The following is a 16875-nucleotide window of genomic DNA, read 5'->3' on the forward strand; positions in this document are numbered from 1 at the left end:
CTGTTCAGAACCCTTACCTGACGGAACATTTCATGGCTAGTCCTCAGGGCAACCGCCACCAGGAAATGCTCCTCCAGACGCAGCCAACATAGGGGACTCTGAGGCGGCTGACTGGCTGCTCGCAGGCCTGGTGCTGGCTGCGCGCCTCCAGACAGGCACCAGCTTTCCAAGGGCTGGCCTCCTGGGGGAGTGACAGTGGCAGTAGCAGTAGCAGCAAAGGAGCAGGTAAGGAGCAGACAAGCTTATACCTTTGGCCAGAGGGCCTGAGACTCCCCGCCCAGTGGCTGAGCCTGGTGTTCACAGAGGACCAAGGCCGCCCAGGTGTAGAATTACTGGAGAGTAAATCCAAGGAACCTTAGAAATGCCCTTCGTGACACTGTTCTGGGGTGCAAATAAGCGGGAAAGGAGCTGGACCACGTGGGGCTAGAATGTTTGTAAAGGCCTGGAGAGGAAGTGTGCCAGGTCCCGTGCTGGTTGGCTGCCTCCCTGGGCACAGGACTCCGCAGCCCATGGAAGGGATTTGCACTCACAGGGCCAATTCTGCGAGCAGCAGCCACTGTTGAGAATAGAAGCACAAAAGAAGGTGGCCAAAAAAGTTTTAAGGTGCTGCCCTATCAGCAGGAATATGCTGCAAAAGGATAGAGGATATTGGAGAAGGCAGTTTTCTGGGAGAAATTTTCCTCTTTTGGGAGCCTTTGGTGAGTTCAGCTGCATGCAAACAGGTACATCAAGATGACACCTTACCAGGGCACCCACCCTTCTCCACGATGCCACCAACCCCACCAGCCCCAGAGACCCGCCACTCACCACCAACAGTCAATAACTCTGAAGACAACATTAATTCTTCTCAAACAGTTTAATAGCAAATAAACAAAGGAAGGTACCACACTTGGCAGATACAAAATGACTTTTTGTCCGTGTGTCTGTGCAATTAAAACAGATTTAGGTTCCCCATTGGGACAAAAGGAAAAACACACAAAAAAAGGAAGGAGATTCCTTTTAAACACATACTCCCTTGCTCCAAACTTTTAACATTTTTTTTTTCTTTTTTAATCCACTACACAAACTCTGTGATCAGGTCAGAAAAGCGACAAGGGCTCTTCTTGCCTTTTTTTTTTTAAACCATTAAAGTAAAATCCATAATTTTCTACATAGTACAACACAAGTTCACACAAAAAAGACATTTTCTTTTGCAAATCAAAACAGGAAAGAAAGGAAAAGCTCAAACAAGGTAAAGGAAAAGCATTTCTACGGCTGAATCACGACTTTGAGTTGATTGAATCCCGTTGTTGCTGCAGAACAGACTGTGCGTTTGGTCATAGTGGCAATTTTTTTTCTCTTCACATTGTGAAATCACTTTACATTGTTTTCTAGTAGAAAAGGCAAAAAACTGTACAAAACCCCTAGTGTTAAATACAACGTTTGTACCAATAAAAAACTCACACAGGTTTGTCTCCAAAATGTAAAGTTTCTTTTTTTTTTCTTTTTAAATTATTCACAAAAAGCAGCTGGAAATCAGAAAGGCAGCTGCCGCTCCAGGGTCTCAAATCCATTAAAACCACCACAGAACAATTAAAACAATCAGAGAGAGAAATGGAAAAGGAAACAACGTCCAACGTTTGGCATTTGGTTTTATCCACAGGTTTTCCCAGAGCTCCTCTTGGAATTAAAAGCAAAATATATTGGCAAACACGGATTCTGAATACACAGGAAGGGGAGCCTCAGCGCCTTCTGCCAACAGAGGCGGCTCTGTGCAGTCAGACTGTGGGGTGCCCGGCAGTCTTGCTCAGGCCGGGGTTCCTGGCCTCTTTCCATCCAATCGCCCCTTCCAGGAAATTAAGCAGCCTACCATACTGGGCCTCCAACTGGCCACCCTTTCCTCCTCGTAAGAGAGGCCTCGAGCGTGACACTAGGCAACCCGCTGGGTCCCACAGCAGAAATCCTGCTGGGATCCCTTCCCTCATCAGCCAGCATGGACGATGCTAACAGTGCTTCTACCTTCCCCGCCCCCTCCCACATCCCTCAGCTACCCCTCTCCGTCCTTCCCTGGACAGTCCTACTTCCCAGCTCTCCCACCCACCCACGGCTTAGGTCTGAGTGGGCTCTGTCACCAACTCCTCCCTCTGCAACCTCTTACCTCCACGGCTCCATCCTGTGACCTCCCACTCCTCTGGCCTCAACCTCTGCCATTCACATTCTTACTCAAGTTCCCAACACCCTGAGGCTGGATGGTACCACAAGAGAGGAGGGCAAGTTCCCCTCAGGGAACCAAGGAACTGGCTTGCCTGGCACCCAGGGACAGTAGCTATTTGGCTCTTCACCTGGTTTAAAAAAACAAACCCCCGCCCCTACCCCACCCCACTAGCTAAGCAAGAGCAGAGCTGGGGTGAAGAGCCAGTGTGGGGTGGCTGGTGGCTAGGGTTGTAAACAGTGTGAAGACTGTAGTATTGTGCTTGTCACCTAGGAAAAGCGCTGGCAGGTGTACTGCCACTTAGTGCACAGATGGCCTCCTCAGAGTGGTTTGGAGCTCCCTCCTCCTCCCCGGCTGAGGGATGCTCTCTACCCCTAATGCGCTAAGCCTCTTGCCCACCCGCGGCCACCTTCTGGATTCTACCTCTGCTCCTCATGCCTCCCCGGGCACACTCCCAACCCGTTTCTGAGCAGAGCAGCCAGCCTCCTGGACGCCCTGCTGAGGCCTGGAGGCCAAATGAGGTGACAGTCTAAGTGCACAGGCGAACGCTCTAAGGGCAATAGAGGAGAAAGTTGCCACTCCAAAATTAAACAATACAATCTTGAAAAAAATCAACCCCACAACAATTTAAAACAGCTTCTTTGAAACCCTTTTAAATCAGTCAGTTTTTGCACAAACTATAGAAAACAGAGAGGTGAAGGTGATATATACGAAGGTGTGAAGAAACAGCAGGAAACATGCAAAACTTGCTTTTTCCGGGCATAATCTTAGTAGGAAAGGAAAAAAATTCAAAACAAAAACACAAAAACAATACAAAAACAAAAACAAAAAAATCAAAGCATCACATTTTGCTGTGGAGACTGTAGGAACAAGCATGGTGGTGGGGACGGCAGGCCGAAGGGAAGGGGCCGGGGGGTCTGAAGGCTCCAGGCAGGGTCACTGCAGTGAGAAGCCACAAAAGAAAAAAAGAAAAAAAAAAAAGGGAAAAAGAAAAAAAAAAAAAAGAAAAAAAAAGGCCGGCTGGGGCCCAAATCGCAGCCTGCTGTCAAAAAAGGAAAGGGGTTCAGGTGTTTTCTGCAGTTGAGAACTCAGAAAAACAAAAATAAGAATACATGCGGTCTCCTCAAGCCCCACAAACTATTTCAGCAAAATGTGCTCAGGAGCCTCAAAGGTTTTAGTGACATCTTTTATTTCATTGTTTACTTCAAAGTTGTCTTTGAAACTAAGCACACAGAAACAAAGCCTAGAAACGGACTGGCTGTGTGTTCACAGAAATACAAACACCACACGGTATGTGCTAGTAGGGCTGCTCTGAAGACAATTACAAAGAATTGGAATCACAAAATCAAGTGGTTATCTTATGAAGTTCTAGAAAAATAGATTTTTTTATATTCAAATGCAAGTTTAAATATTTCCCCTTCAGCAGTCGTTCTAGCAAAACCAATTTGGCAGCACAAAAAGAAAAAAAAAAAGAAAAAAAAAGAAAGAAAAAAGGAAAAACAAAGAAAGAAACAAACATAATAAAAATACATGTCAGCATCAAAGGTCAACACAAGGTCAAAGGTGAGAGTTCAAGCATCAGAGAAGCTGAAGAGACAGGGATTTGGACGATGTACTTGACGCCACATCGACATGCTTTAGGCACAACGATGAACAAACGGCAGGAATCTAGAAAAAAAAACAAACCAGAAAGAGGGAGACCCACTGAGTTACACAGAGCAATACATCCAAACAAAGAGAGAGAGAACAGGAACACTCACTGTGTACAGCCCTGAAATGAGGAGGCGGGTTGGGGAGGGGCTGGGCAATGACAGTGAACTTTTGCACATGCTAACGATGGACACAGGGAAAAGTCAAAAAGGACATGGAGGACACCAAGAAAACATCCGACTGCCAGAGACAGAAGGGAACCTAAGGCTTGGATTTCCCCCGAAGTGTCCGAACTCGTCCAAGAAGGTCTCTGGTGGAGCAGAGCCTCGGCCTCTTGCCCAACTCCCCGGTAAACACCCAGGAAGAAATCAGAAGATGCTGGCGGGGACACGAGAATTCTTTAGGGGAGCGGGCCAGGATTTCTCCTCAATCCTATAGGAATGGCCCTTTCTTCCCAGAAATCCAAGCTCTTAGCTTCCATGCAGGCCCTGGCCACTCATGTGGGACCCAGGAGACAGTGTCTGGCTGCATTCAAGGCAAATCAATTTCATGATGAAACCCAAGTAAGAAAGAAAACTATAGCAGAAAACACATTTGTGTAAGTGAACCCCACACAACAGTAAAGGATTGCTTAAGACTTGACTGCAAGTCTCCACTCCCCGAGCTGAACCCTTTCGCACCATGAGACTGGTAGGGGCGCAGCTTCTTCACAAAACCATCTTTGGCCTGGGGAGAGAACTGTGCTCAAGGGCAGTGCTGCCGTGCTCACTCACCGGGTAGGGGAGAAGAGGACAGACAGCAGTGCCCAGTCTCACCAGCTGGCTGCTGTGGCTGTCCGGGGCCCTGCCAGGGCACATGCTCCTTTTAGAAAAGAGAACCCACACACAGGTACGAAATCTCAGGGTCTAGTATCGAAGGCGGGTTGGTCGCACCTCTGCCTTCCATGTCATTTGAAAAGGGGGTTCTTAAGGTCCCAGAGCACAAGACGAATCCATGGACAATAATGATGAAAGGGGGGAGGAGGGAGAGAAAGGGGAGAAAGTGGGAATGGAGTTCTGGGCTTTGAAAAACCCCACGATGGCCAAGGAGGAAGACAGAACAGAAGGTTAGCGATCACAGCACCGCAGCGCCCCAGAGAGCACAGCTCTCTCCTCCGCCAATTCACAGCGTTAACTCCTTCCCCCTCTGGCAGATTAGCTGGGCTGCAAACAGGCCACAGAAAGTCAGTAGTTTCAATCATACACAGCACCCTGTGTGTATAACAATCACATTCTGGATTCTACAAAATCCTGGCCTTTTCCAGAGATATAATTTAGGTAATAAATATTCTCCACCCCGGAGCTGTATAAAACTTCTATAAAAATAGAAACGACATTCTTGGTTCCAGCTGGTTGGGATTCAGAACAGCGCCTCCCCAACCTAGCATTTTTTTCTTTTTTTGTTTTCTTTTTTCTTTTTTATTTTTATTTTTTTGCATTTATTTAAAAAATCCCATCATGACCCTGGAAGCCTTTGGAACAGTTTTATCCTTGAAACACAGGACACATTTCACCCAGTGCGCAGAATTCAAGTTTACGTGGTTCAGCTTAAGAAGTATGTTTCACGTTTTCTTAGAGGACAACAGACCCAAGTTATCACTACGAGAAGGGAACAGCTGTCCCAGCTTCAATGGGATAATCCACCACCACCAACTACCTGTATAACAGCAAGATGGGTCAATCCTTGTCTGTGACCCAAATGGATAGCATGATGAGAGAGCCCCTATCCGACTTACTAGCAAACCAACCCCTGTCATCTCATCTCTGCTGCTAGGGATCAGAACTGATGTTTGTGAAGTTTAAAATCCCAGGGACCTAGTCCTGGCCTTGGCTTATAGTCACACCTAACAGGGCTACCTGTACCCAGGTGCACATTCCCAACAGCGTGTCCTTCCTGGCTCTCCACCCGCCCCCCACAGCATTTCTTGGAGCAGAGGCAGAGCCCAGAGGCTGGGTGGGTCACAGGCAAAAACTGGAGTGAGACCTGTGGGGAAGCAGCAGGGAGCTAACTGTAAGCGCGAGGACACATATGAACACGGTAATACTGAGGTAAATGAACACTAAATCCATACGGAAGCTGTAAACATCCTGTGTCTCTTCTGTCCCCAAGAGCAGAAGATGGGGCTAGAGTTGTATAGAAGAGGGGCCTGCCTTGGTGAGACTACTATGTCTGGGACACCTCAACCAAGGAGGCTAGCGTGGATATCTTAAATCCTTTTAAGTGCTGGCCACTGGCAAATGCAACACTCTGACCTGAAGGGACCTTCTGATGTAGGTACACCAAGAAGCAGGCCCCTCCTCCCCCAACTCAATGGCTTTTGATCACTCTGCCCAGGAGAGGTGCCCCCTTCAGCTAGGTACTATAGACTCTTCTTGGTTTTGCCCTCATGAGAATACTGTGGCTTGGGATGGAAGTGGCGTTCCTTGTTATGGTCAACTACAAGGAAGAAAAACCAGAGTGTTTCCCTAGAAGCCTTCTTTAGAAGGACCTCTTAGGAATGGGCCATGGCCTAATGATTTGGTGTTGAAGTAAACTGAAGAGGACCTCTTTGATTGGCTGCTTCTTCCGAACAGCCACCAGCCAGGCAGGGCCAACCCAATACTAATGGCTGGCTGACAAAGTTGATAAGAGTGATGTCTCCCTGCTTTTTGCATATGTCAGGCTAATTTATCAAGTGTTTTATTTCTAGAGAATTGTCAACCCCTTCTCAGGAAAGAGGGGCAGAAATCCTAGACAAGAATCTGAAAAATTGGTGGCAAAAACTCAGAAGGCAGCTATGGAGGAGTTTCAGCCTGCAGCTCCCAGGGTTGTTGGGTGTCGAGTTCCTCACTCTCCCCACCTGCCAACCCCACCGGCTCCACTCCCTACCGCTCTTGATGTTACTTCTCGTTTCCTCTACCACTCTCGCATTCAGGGAGATTCTGGGGGTCAGTTTTTGGTTTCACTCAGTCCTCTCTCTTGGGGTAGTCTGGGGCAAGTTCCAATCTTTTAAAATGTTTCTCCATTCCCCCTCCTCCCCCAGGGCGATTTGATGTTGTTGGTCCTTCTCAACACACACTGGTTACAAACACAGCAAACTTTAAATAAAGAAAAAAAAAAACTCAGGATATGGCACCTAAACTCCAAAGTAAAACACTGGAAACCAAAGCACAAACTTGTCCTCTGTACGAAGCGAAACTCCCACAGAAGGCAGTAGCTGAGTCTTCAGGGCAAGCTGTGCCTGCGAGAGTGGCAGGGATCAGGGTCCAGGGCTGTCAACACACAGCCTCAGGGCTTCGAATCATTAAGGGTGCTCCTCCCCAACTTACCAGAAGACCCTCTCACTCCAGTCTCAGAGGGGAGCACGCTCAGTAGGGCTTGCTGTCATTCTTCGAACGTTTGAGCTGCACTTTAAGTCGCTTCATGCCAATCTGAAAGCCGTTCATGGACTGGATGGCAGCTTGAGCCGAAACAGGATTGTCGTAACTTACAAAACCTGTGTGTCCAAGCAGAAACCTAGGTGAGGGACATAACGAGGCAAGGAGATTCTCAGTCCTCCTTATGCAAGAGATACCTTACGAGCTTAGTCTCAAATCCCAATTTTCCTCAGGATGGACAAGAATTCTGGGAGTTATATCACGTGAAATAAATTAGGTTACTAACGGTACCACTTGACATTGACTTGGTACTTTTAAGTGTTTTTGGCCAAGCCATTTTCTACACATTACTTTAACCCCTGGAGTGACAGTGCGAGCAGAAATCTTGCCCACTACAGAAATGAAAAGAAATGGGAAAAATACTGAGGCTCAAAAAGAAGTCATGTACTCTGCTCAAGACTGAGTTAAACAATAACCCAAACTCCATCCCCGCTTCCTGCTATCAGCCCCTTCTCTTTCTTTCTCAGTGCTAATACTTACCACCCCTGCCTCCCACATACCCGAAGAGAAGCCAACATACCAAAACACTTGCTCAGGTTTGTCTGCTTGTCTATAAAAACCTTGGCAGACACGACATTCCCAAAGGGCATAAACATCTGCAGCAGGTCCTGATCTCCAAACTCCTGGGGCAGGTGGTAGATGAAAAGGTTGGCTCCCTCTGGACCTTTAAGACACCCATGGATTGAAAAGGTATCAGTGTCAAGCATGTTCATCCGCCTGCACCAACTGTCTATTTCCCCGTGTTAAAACTGTCAGCACCCCAATATAGAGAGGTTCACTTGGAGAACTAAATAGATTCTCTAAATGCAAGGCAGGGAACTGAAGGGTGATCACTGAAACAGACTCCTTCCTTTATGTTTAGCCATGCTCCGTCTCATTGAGGGATTTGACCTTGTGGGAGGGGAGGAAGGTATGCTGAGACAATAAAGTAGACAGACCTGCATGTGGAGCAATAAAACCAGAGACTAGGGGCTTGTAAAGGAATACAGAAAAGGAGGTAGAGTTTATAAACAAAACAGGTTTCGAAACTGCCTAGAAACTACAGAGAAAGCAAACAGATTGGCAGTTGAGGCAAGGAACATAAGAGAATTTCTGGGGGTGATAGAAATGCTCTACATCTGTGATGGTGATCATGTGACTGTATGTGTCAGTCAAAGAGCTACAGTCCAAAAAAGGTGAGTTTTACCATGTGTAAAATGCACCTCAGTAAAGAGAAAATTACATTTAACCCGTTCCCCATTTGCTCCAAGAATACTTGCTAGTGGTGCATGGGGATGCAGCGTTTACCCCAAGATAACTCACAGATTACAGTCCTAACCCTACCCCCAAAGTTTGCCATGAAACATCTCACTTTTATTATTTTCACATCGCTCTAGTATATCAGTAATCTTTGGAAACAAATGACATCATTCTGTTTACAGTATTGTTTTTAGTAGTTCGATCACTGAAAATGTCAAATTCTAGAAAACACAGAATTCCTCTGTGTGATATTAAATGAACGCTGACAGCAAGCTGCACTTTTTTTAAATGGTAAAAGGGTTAAAAAAATGTGTGCCTATGATTAACACTGAACTAAAAAATAGAATATGCTTTCCTCTTCCAACCACTCAAGTCACCGATGTTCTGATAATCAAGGAGGAGTTTCATTAAAATAACAGTCCAGCCATTCTCCAGCCATCTTAGCCTCTTGGATATTGCCAAACACATTAAGGAATATTGCTGCCTCAGGGCCTTTGCACTTGCTGTTCCTGGGCCCCATTACTCTTCTTCCTCTGCATCAATACTTCCTTCAGGTCTCTGATTAAAAGGCGACTTAGAGAAACCTTCTCTAACCATCCTACATAAAATGTGGTACCTCTAGCAACCCCTTTCCTCTTTCCTGTTCCTCATTCTTCAGAGCACATTTGGAACACCTCAGGCTTTTACTTACTACTGTCTGTCTCCACAGTTCCATCAGTTCCTCCGCTACCACATCTTAGCGCACACAAGCATATGATTCAGAAAATTAGGAAAAGCACAGATGAGAAAATAAGGAAAATGCCAACTGATACAGCTAAAAGAGATACCTACATAGACAACGTCCTGACAGATTTATAATACACAGAGAAGACTTCCTAATAAAAACAAATTGTCAAACTGGTGTTGGACACAGTCAGGTCGGTATGTTTCTTCGTCTAAGAATGGCAGCCCCATCCCAGGAGGGCATACAGAGATTCTGATCTGAGCCATATCCAGAAAACACTCAAATGCAGACCACACTTTAGTTTCCCAGTCTACCCCTGACAGTGTCAAAGAAGTGGTGGTCTGACCACCCCAATGCTTCTCTTGGCCTGTGCCCTGCCTTGAAATTCTAGGGCAGATAGAGAGAGCACTCCCACTCCCGACTCCAGCCTCCCTTCGCACTTACCTTCCTTCTGGCTCCCAGCAGCACCAATACTCTGCTGTGTCAACAGATTCTGGTTGTACAGAGTGGGGAGCGCCGCGGCAGCATACTGTTGGATCCCCGAGTATGCCTGTGTGAGGGCCTCCATGGTGCTCCCAGTGCCATTGGAAAGGCCACTGCTGCCCAGGCCACCATTTAAAGCGGCCATCCCTTGGTTGCAGGGGGGAAGAGGGGAAGGGGAGCGGGGTGTGGAGAGAATTGAATTAACAGACTGGAGAGACTCAACTGATGCCCAAGACAAACTCCAAAGTCTTCCCTTTCATCTCCCTCTTAGCTTCAGCATGAGAAGAAATACCCATCTGAGTGGTCAGATTTCACGACACTCACCAGGCCTTACTGGTAATGGGGACATTTAAAAATGCCACACCCAGGTATGCCTCTTCCCTATTACCTTCCTCCAACCTGTGCAAGAAGTGATCCCACACATATATGACTTGCCCCATTTTCTCTTTGGCTTTTCTGCTACTTTCTTACACAGAGCTAGAATCTGATAAAATTAAGAGTCCTGGGACTGGGGACTAAAAGGGCACATGTCTATGATAAGATGTGGGTAAACTGTATTGTAAAAACAGCACCTAACATTACTGAGTACATTCTATATGCCAGACACTGTGCTGAGCAATGTGCTTAGAACTTTACCTATGTTCTCATTTAGCTTCCTAATAACCCTCAAGGTATTCTGCTCCCACTTCAAAGGAAATGACCTTAGATAGGTGGTCCAAATTTACAGCTAAAGGAAAGAGGTGGGATTAAATTCAAGCCTGAACTGAAATCCCATGATTATTTCTAAATTTAGTGGGCCACCCAGTCATTCTAACAACGCTCTTACCAGGGTTGTTTAAAATGTGCTACCTGCACAAAGAATGGCTTGATGACATCCAAGGGCTGCCTCTCACCTGCCAAAGAGCTGACATTGAGGCCTGCTGTTGCTCCAGCTAATGTCTGCAAGGCTCCAAGGGAGGCAATAGGGTTGACAGAGCTGCTGCTGCTGGAGCTCGGTGAAGACCCTGCTGTCAGAAATCCATGAGTTAAACTCAAGTCAACACTTGCCTTCTTATGTCAATAGGAACCAAAGCCCAAGAGTGACACAACTTAAGTATTCTCTCTGTAAAGAGATTTTCAGTTACTAATTTTGATAACTATCCTTGTTGGACATAGAGTCAAATGATGGTCACAAGAAATGAAAAAGTATGAGATTTCTTTTAAGTCTGAAGACGGCATTTGAAAATTTATTCATAATCCCACCCCTTTGGAAATGGGTGTCAACTCCTCTCCAGAATGACATACCCCTTTCTTGGGATTCTGCCCAAGGCACACAGGACACACTGGCCCTGATTACACGCTTACCTGAACTGGTGAGTACGCTGAGGGGACTGCTGGATGTAGTGAGAGCATTGGTACCACTTGGTGTGTTCTGAGCAGCGCTAGCTGCAGCAGCTAGTGCAGCCAAATTCTGTAACTGCATTGCATTTAACCCTGCAATATCCAAAACAAGAGATCAGCCAGCGGGTAAGGGTGCCTCCTATCTGCTCCAGCAATGACAGCACACACTGGCAGAAGGCTGGTTCCAAAGAGGAACTGTTCTACATAAGCCTTACAAGCAATCCTACAGGGCTCCAAAAAGATTAAGATATCCCTCAGCTCAATAAGAAACTTGGCATCATTTCCTCAAGAGAAGAGGTATCTAATCCAACAGCATGCCACCCCGAGCATTAATAAAGGGATGGGCAATCAGAAAACTAGGAAAGAGGGTAGGTCTGTGGCATACCTTGGGGCCACGTGTCCAAGAGAATAACAATGCCAAAACTCATGGCACAGAATGGGGCTGTGTCTGAGCCCCTCACTCAGACTTTACAAGGGATGTGTTCTTTGAAATGGAGGTCAATAAGCAGAAAATGTAGCAGAGATCCAGAAGGCCAAGGGAGGAACGACAGGGGAGAATACAAGTGAGAACAATAGGAGAAAGTAGAAAAACCACCACCTGAATTGGAGATTAGTCATCAGAAGGAGACAAAAAAAATACACTGAGGGAAAGAGTTCCAAGTAGAACCTAGACAACACAGTTAAAAGGAGAGCAAGAAATCTTAACTGTGCTGACACACTGTTGCAAACCATTTACTAGATGATGGAAAGGCAGAGGCGTTAGAGCGGGGCGGGGGGGGGGGTAGTTAATGGGAATAAAAAACTACAACACTACCACTTTCTAAGTACCTAGGACAAACTGAACCACTATCGAAATTTTTCAAATAGCAAAACGCTGTTCACCTAAGACCACCTCTTTCTCAAATGCACGTGCCTAGCCTAATCCCACTGCCAAAGGGGCAGGCAGCTCAGGAGCTGCCCCACTCCCTAGCCCCACTAACTAACTGTTCTAATGGCCCCTGCCTCAGGTTTGTCTGTGGAGCTCAAGACAAATAAAGTCAAGTGTTTGTCAATTAAGTTCCACATGCATGTTCAAAGCAGCAAAAGGTAATTCACCTAAGAAACAACATGTATACGACACAGAGGTAAACTAACTGCCTGGGTTCTAGCAATTTCAGGGTAAACCATATGCATGGAACCCATCTTAAGATTTTTCTTCAGAGTTGCTGGAAAAGTCACGGAAGGAAAGACGGAAGGACGGAAGGAAGGAAGGAAGGAAGGAAGGAAGGAAGGAAGGAAGGAAGGATTGATTCTTGTGATTTTCTCCTGATTGCAATGGCCTCAGATAGTCTGAAAGTGCATAGAGCTCTTTTCCATCTTTTGTACAACAGACAGAGACTTAAAGGGGTGGGCACAGTAAACAACCTCGGAGCAATCTGTCATCAAGGACTAAGAGAACCACCTTCTAGAGACAAGGCAGTTGAGTCCTGGGATGTTCATCTTATGTCAGCTTTACATGACTGAAAAAAAAAAATCTCCCCCCCCCCCACCACAAACAGTGCAAAACTCTCAGACTGTTGTTAGCTGGGTCTGCTGGCCTGGTTGCTGCTGCTCCTCCACAGCAGTGAAAAACACTTACCTCCCATTGGGTGGAGGCTGCTCAGGGTGTTGAGGTTCCCAGAGGAGGCAGTCTGCTGAAGGAGCTGCAAATAAAGCTAGACATTACACCAAAAAACAGAACAAGAGTGAGAGTGAGGGCTGGTTCTGCATCTGGGATAACTTTACAGCACAGCAAAGCGAGAGTGCAGAGGCCCCCAGAGAGAAGAATGTTGAAGACAAGAACCCAAGCCAACGCAATAGAAACATAAGGCTTATGACAGGACAATATGACACAGTTAAAGCCCTGGCCCAGAAGACAAAGTTATGTTCACTGAGTACTGAGCCAAGCTCAAGTCCCTGGGCAACGGAATGTAGCTGAGGAGAGGTCAAAAGTAGAGCAAGGAACTAAACATCACTCAAGCAGCTATGTAGTCGACTGTGATGAGTGTCTGCATCTGGATCAATGCCATTTCTATTTCCTCTCTCCCAAGTTCTCCTTAGTTAGGTCCAAACAACTCATTTTGCAGATTGCTTCCATCTGGATACCCAATTTCTACTTCACACAGCTACTTTAAACATAAAATCTGACCATTTCAGGGTATTTCTTGGAGTCATCCTTTACCAGCCACGACAGACCCATACCTAGATCAATCTCTCCCATGCTACACATTCACTGAGCCGCATTTACGTCCTCTTCTCCAAATTGGTCTTCACTGTTGCAGATAACCAAATGATTGATGGATCAGTCCAAATCAGTCCAGTGTACATTCTCTTTTGATATAGTTGCCCCATTACATATGAAACAAGAAGAGCTATTGTCCATGAGCTTTTGTATGGATCTCCTTTACCTTATTTTGTCTTAGTAAACCACAACCACCACCTAAACAAACTGCTGAAAACCTTTGCTCAATTCAAATGCAATCACTGTTCCTTATGGACAGCTAGTATTCTTGTTTCTAGATCCTTTATTTAACCTGTTGTCCATTCCCCAAACATCTGACCTAGTTTTCCCATGATCACGAATCCCTTTTGTCCATAGGTTTTAGGAGGTCCACAAATCTCCAGAAATAGAATAGAAAAAATGTGTATACACACAATTATTATCAGATTCTCAAAAGGGTCCACAAATATTAAGAACCTCTGCTTTAGTCCAACGGAGATCAGGTTCAAGTCACATGTTCCAGAAAGAACCTAAGTAATGATGATGCACTATCACTTATACAGACCATCAGCACCCCAAGGCTTCACTTTTTTCTTCCTAAATACCTTGGGAGCTATGTTCAGTCCTGGTGGACTGAACTGGCTGGTAAATTGTGCGCACTATACTTAGCATCTTCATTTCCTCTCTAAATGAGAACAACTCTTGGGGAAGGGATCACATTTAACCTAAAGAGACCATAGCTTTCACCGCCATACACCATGTGATTGCCAAATGTGGCAATGACAATAAAAAGGCGAGTGCTCCCAGAAAAGAGGCTGTAAAACTCTGTAAAGTAATGCATTATCACGAAGATCATTCTCAAAGCATTATTATTTGGCAAAAGACTAAAATCTCTGCATTTTCTGAACTTTTAAGTAATGTTCTAGCACTAAGAAACAATTTAATCTGTTGAAATAAAACAACCATCTACACGTTTCGACTTCAGAGAAACACTAGCTAGAAGAAACTGGGATTTCCTCTAACATTTTATAACTATGGAGACCAGGGAGTGTCAAATTGGCCAAAACTCAGTACGGGGGGACAGAAACCACTGTCCTCCTTCTGTTTCTATATAGAATAATCTTTGGAAGGAGAAGAGTTGAATAACTATAATTACTCCTGTGTATGTATTTTTGGACAATCCACATAAATCTAGTGGTTTCACTATTTATTTTCCTTCACTGGTAGCTTCTTCATGACCTGTTCTGATTCACAGATGACACTTCTGATTCACAGATGACACAGTTTTAATTGTCCTTTCTGCAATTCTTTTAAAGGTTAAAGCAGTGATAATCTCCTATAACATCTTGTAGACTTGGTAAATCAAAATAACAAACTGGAACCTGCCCCTCTTTGGGACTGTATTACTCAAACAGAGAGAGAGAGAGAGAGATAAAAGAAATCTATTTCCGATATAATGAACTCACACACCTGTAATACTAATTTAATGTCCATGCTTGATAGCTCAGCAAAAATAACATTTATCATACTCTTTAAGGAGACTAAAAAAGGTTTTTGACGATGCCCTCTACATCTGGTTAAAAGAGATATGGAGAAAAGGTATTTGGTAGTTAAGATTGAATTTTTTTCTTGGGAGTAGGGACACATGAGATATTTCTAAACCTTTTTATCAGGAAATTAGGATTTCACTTTAATTACAGCAGAAGCCTGAAGATATAACCAAAGATGTGTGACCAGAGAGATAGAGAGAGTAACACGACATAAGAATATTGCACTACCTGAATTTTTACATGAAATTTCAATGTGCTAAAAGTTGTAAATGTCATTGTGTCTATTAGCTGGGGATAGCAGAAGAAACAGCTGGGAGCTTGCACAATCTGCAGAAAGCAAACCACAAAGACTCACTGCTAAATACTGGGGTCCAAGAGTATTTAGACCAGCAAGGTTTCCCCACACAGATGCTGCGCTGATCTGCTGCATCTGTTGCTGGAGCTGCTGGGCCATTCTCTTCTGTTCTTTGTCCTTCTGCGTATCAGCAAATTTTACCACCATGGGGGATGAACAACCCTATGAAAACACCAAAACCAAAGGGTTAAATTCCTCCTTCTGGGTGAAGGAAAAAACCTCCTTTCTAGTGACACACAGGCTGCACTCACAGTTCATTCACTGTTAAATGATTCTTTTCCTGATACACATTAAGTGACAAAAGATAATTTAAAAGGGCAACTAGTTCCAATATGTTAATTTCAACATTAACTTAAGATGTTGGGCCTGCTTAACTTTTAGGACAACCAGATGCTGTACATGCTGTTGGGCTACGAAGGTCAAATGTCCTAGCACTCTCGATCTAAGGAACTTCCCCCTTTCATTCATTTGCTCCCTACCTCCATAGTCTGTGCTTGGTGCATTGCCTTGATGGCCGTCTGTGCCATGGCTCTTGTTGTAAAAGTCACAAATGCACAACCTGTTAAGAGAACAGTAAAAAACTCAGTCATTTGCTTATTTATTTAGAGACAGTTCCTGAGCACCTACCATGTGCCAAGTACCATGCTAGCAATACAGACAAGGTTCCTGGCTTTGGAAGTTTATGAACTAGTGGAAAAGAGAGATACGTTACATCAGGGTGGTAAGTGTTATAATGAAAAATCGGACAGGAAACAAAATGATTGATGAAAGGAGGATCCACACAGATGCCTCTAGCTCCTCTTGAGAAGGAAGTGTTTCCATTTGGCATCAAGAACTTCTCCAAAAGGGGTGGGGGGGGGGGCGGGGGGGCGAGGAGAGTCAACACCTCTAAGCCAAAAAGAGAGAATTTTAGGTCTACAGCCATGCCACCCTGAACATGCCCAGTCCCGTCTGATCTCAGAAGCTAAGCAGGGTTGGGCCTGGTTAGTACTTGGATGGGAGACCACCTAGGAAGACCAGGTGCTATAGGTGTAAACAACAACAACAACAAAAAAAACCAAACAAACAAAAAAAAAAAAAGGAGAGAGAGAGAATTTTAATATATGATACAGAAGTGCAGAATATAGACTTCTTAAGAAGGTTGAAGAGAATACAAAAGGGATCAGTTGATGGGAAGAGTTGTTAAGGTTACCGAGCTACATAACACCAAGCCCAAACTCTACACCATGACACAGCCATGTTTGCTAAGGTCACTGGTTTCCACTGGTCTAAATTTCAGAAGAGTATCTTTGAAGGCTAAAAATGTACCCACCTCGGCTCAGTCCATCAGGCCCCCGCAATATCCGGCATTCTTCAATCTGTCCAAATGAAGAGAACATGACTCGGATGTCATTTTCAGTGCACTTCTTTGAAATCATACCAATAAAGAGCTTCCTGTCTTCCACTGCTAAGAGAGTAAAACACAAAAAGCTTGAACATTACTACTACAAGAGGTAGTGTAGCACAGTTTGAGCTCAGGTTCTGTGCCTTTATACCATATTTCATATATTCTAAGATACACACTTTTTTTTCAAAATTTAGCACCTCTTCTCATAAACAATAGTATCTT

At 44.9% G+C, this 16875-nt stretch overlaps 1 protein-coding gene and 1 pseudogene across 15 annotated transcripts in view; one reads left to right on the top strand and one right to left on the bottom strand.

The window, feature by feature from the left end:
- Nucleotides 1-837: 837 nt before the first annotated feature.
- The window catches only part of CELF1 (CUGBP Elav-like family member 1), a 63507-nt gene continuing 47469 nt past the window's right edge, over nucleotides 838-16875 (bottom strand). For 3 of the 15 annotated variants that reach the window (XM_016146621.2, XM_036220136.1, XM_016146622.2), the window contains 9 exons: nucleotides 16579-16713; nucleotides 15746-15825; nucleotides 15267-15428; nucleotides 12741-12816; nucleotides 11087-11215; nucleotides 10636-10749; nucleotides 9704-9889; nucleotides 7817-7960; nucleotides 838-7355 (listed from right to left, as the gene is read on the bottom strand). In XM_016146621.2, coding sequence (XP_016002107.1) covers nucleotides 7228-7355; nucleotides 7817-7960; nucleotides 9704-9889; nucleotides 10636-10749; nucleotides 11087-11215; nucleotides 12741-12816; nucleotides 15267-15428; nucleotides 15746-15825; nucleotides 16579-16713 — 1154 coding nt within the window. In that variant the 3' untranslated portion in view covers nucleotides 838-7227. The remainder of the gene's footprint in view (nucleotides 7356-7816; nucleotides 7961-9703; nucleotides 9890-10635; nucleotides 10750-11086; nucleotides 11216-12740; nucleotides 12817-15266; nucleotides 15429-15745; nucleotides 15826-16578; nucleotides 16714-16875) is intronic. The other 12 variants (XM_016146617.2, XM_036220141.1, XM_016146620.2 and 9 more) reach the window with 11 other exon arrangements.
- LOC118603255 lies at nucleotides 16180-16298 on the top strand (annotated as a pseudogene).

The sequence above is a fragment of the Rousettus aegyptiacus genome, unplaced genomic scaffold, assembly GCF_014176215.1.
Source record: "Rousettus aegyptiacus isolate mRouAeg1 unplaced genomic scaffold, mRouAeg1.p scaffold_m13_p_5, whole genome shotgun sequence".
Taxonomy (NCBI): Eukaryota; Metazoa; Chordata; class Mammalia; order Chiroptera; family Pteropodidae; genus Rousettus; species Rousettus aegyptiacus.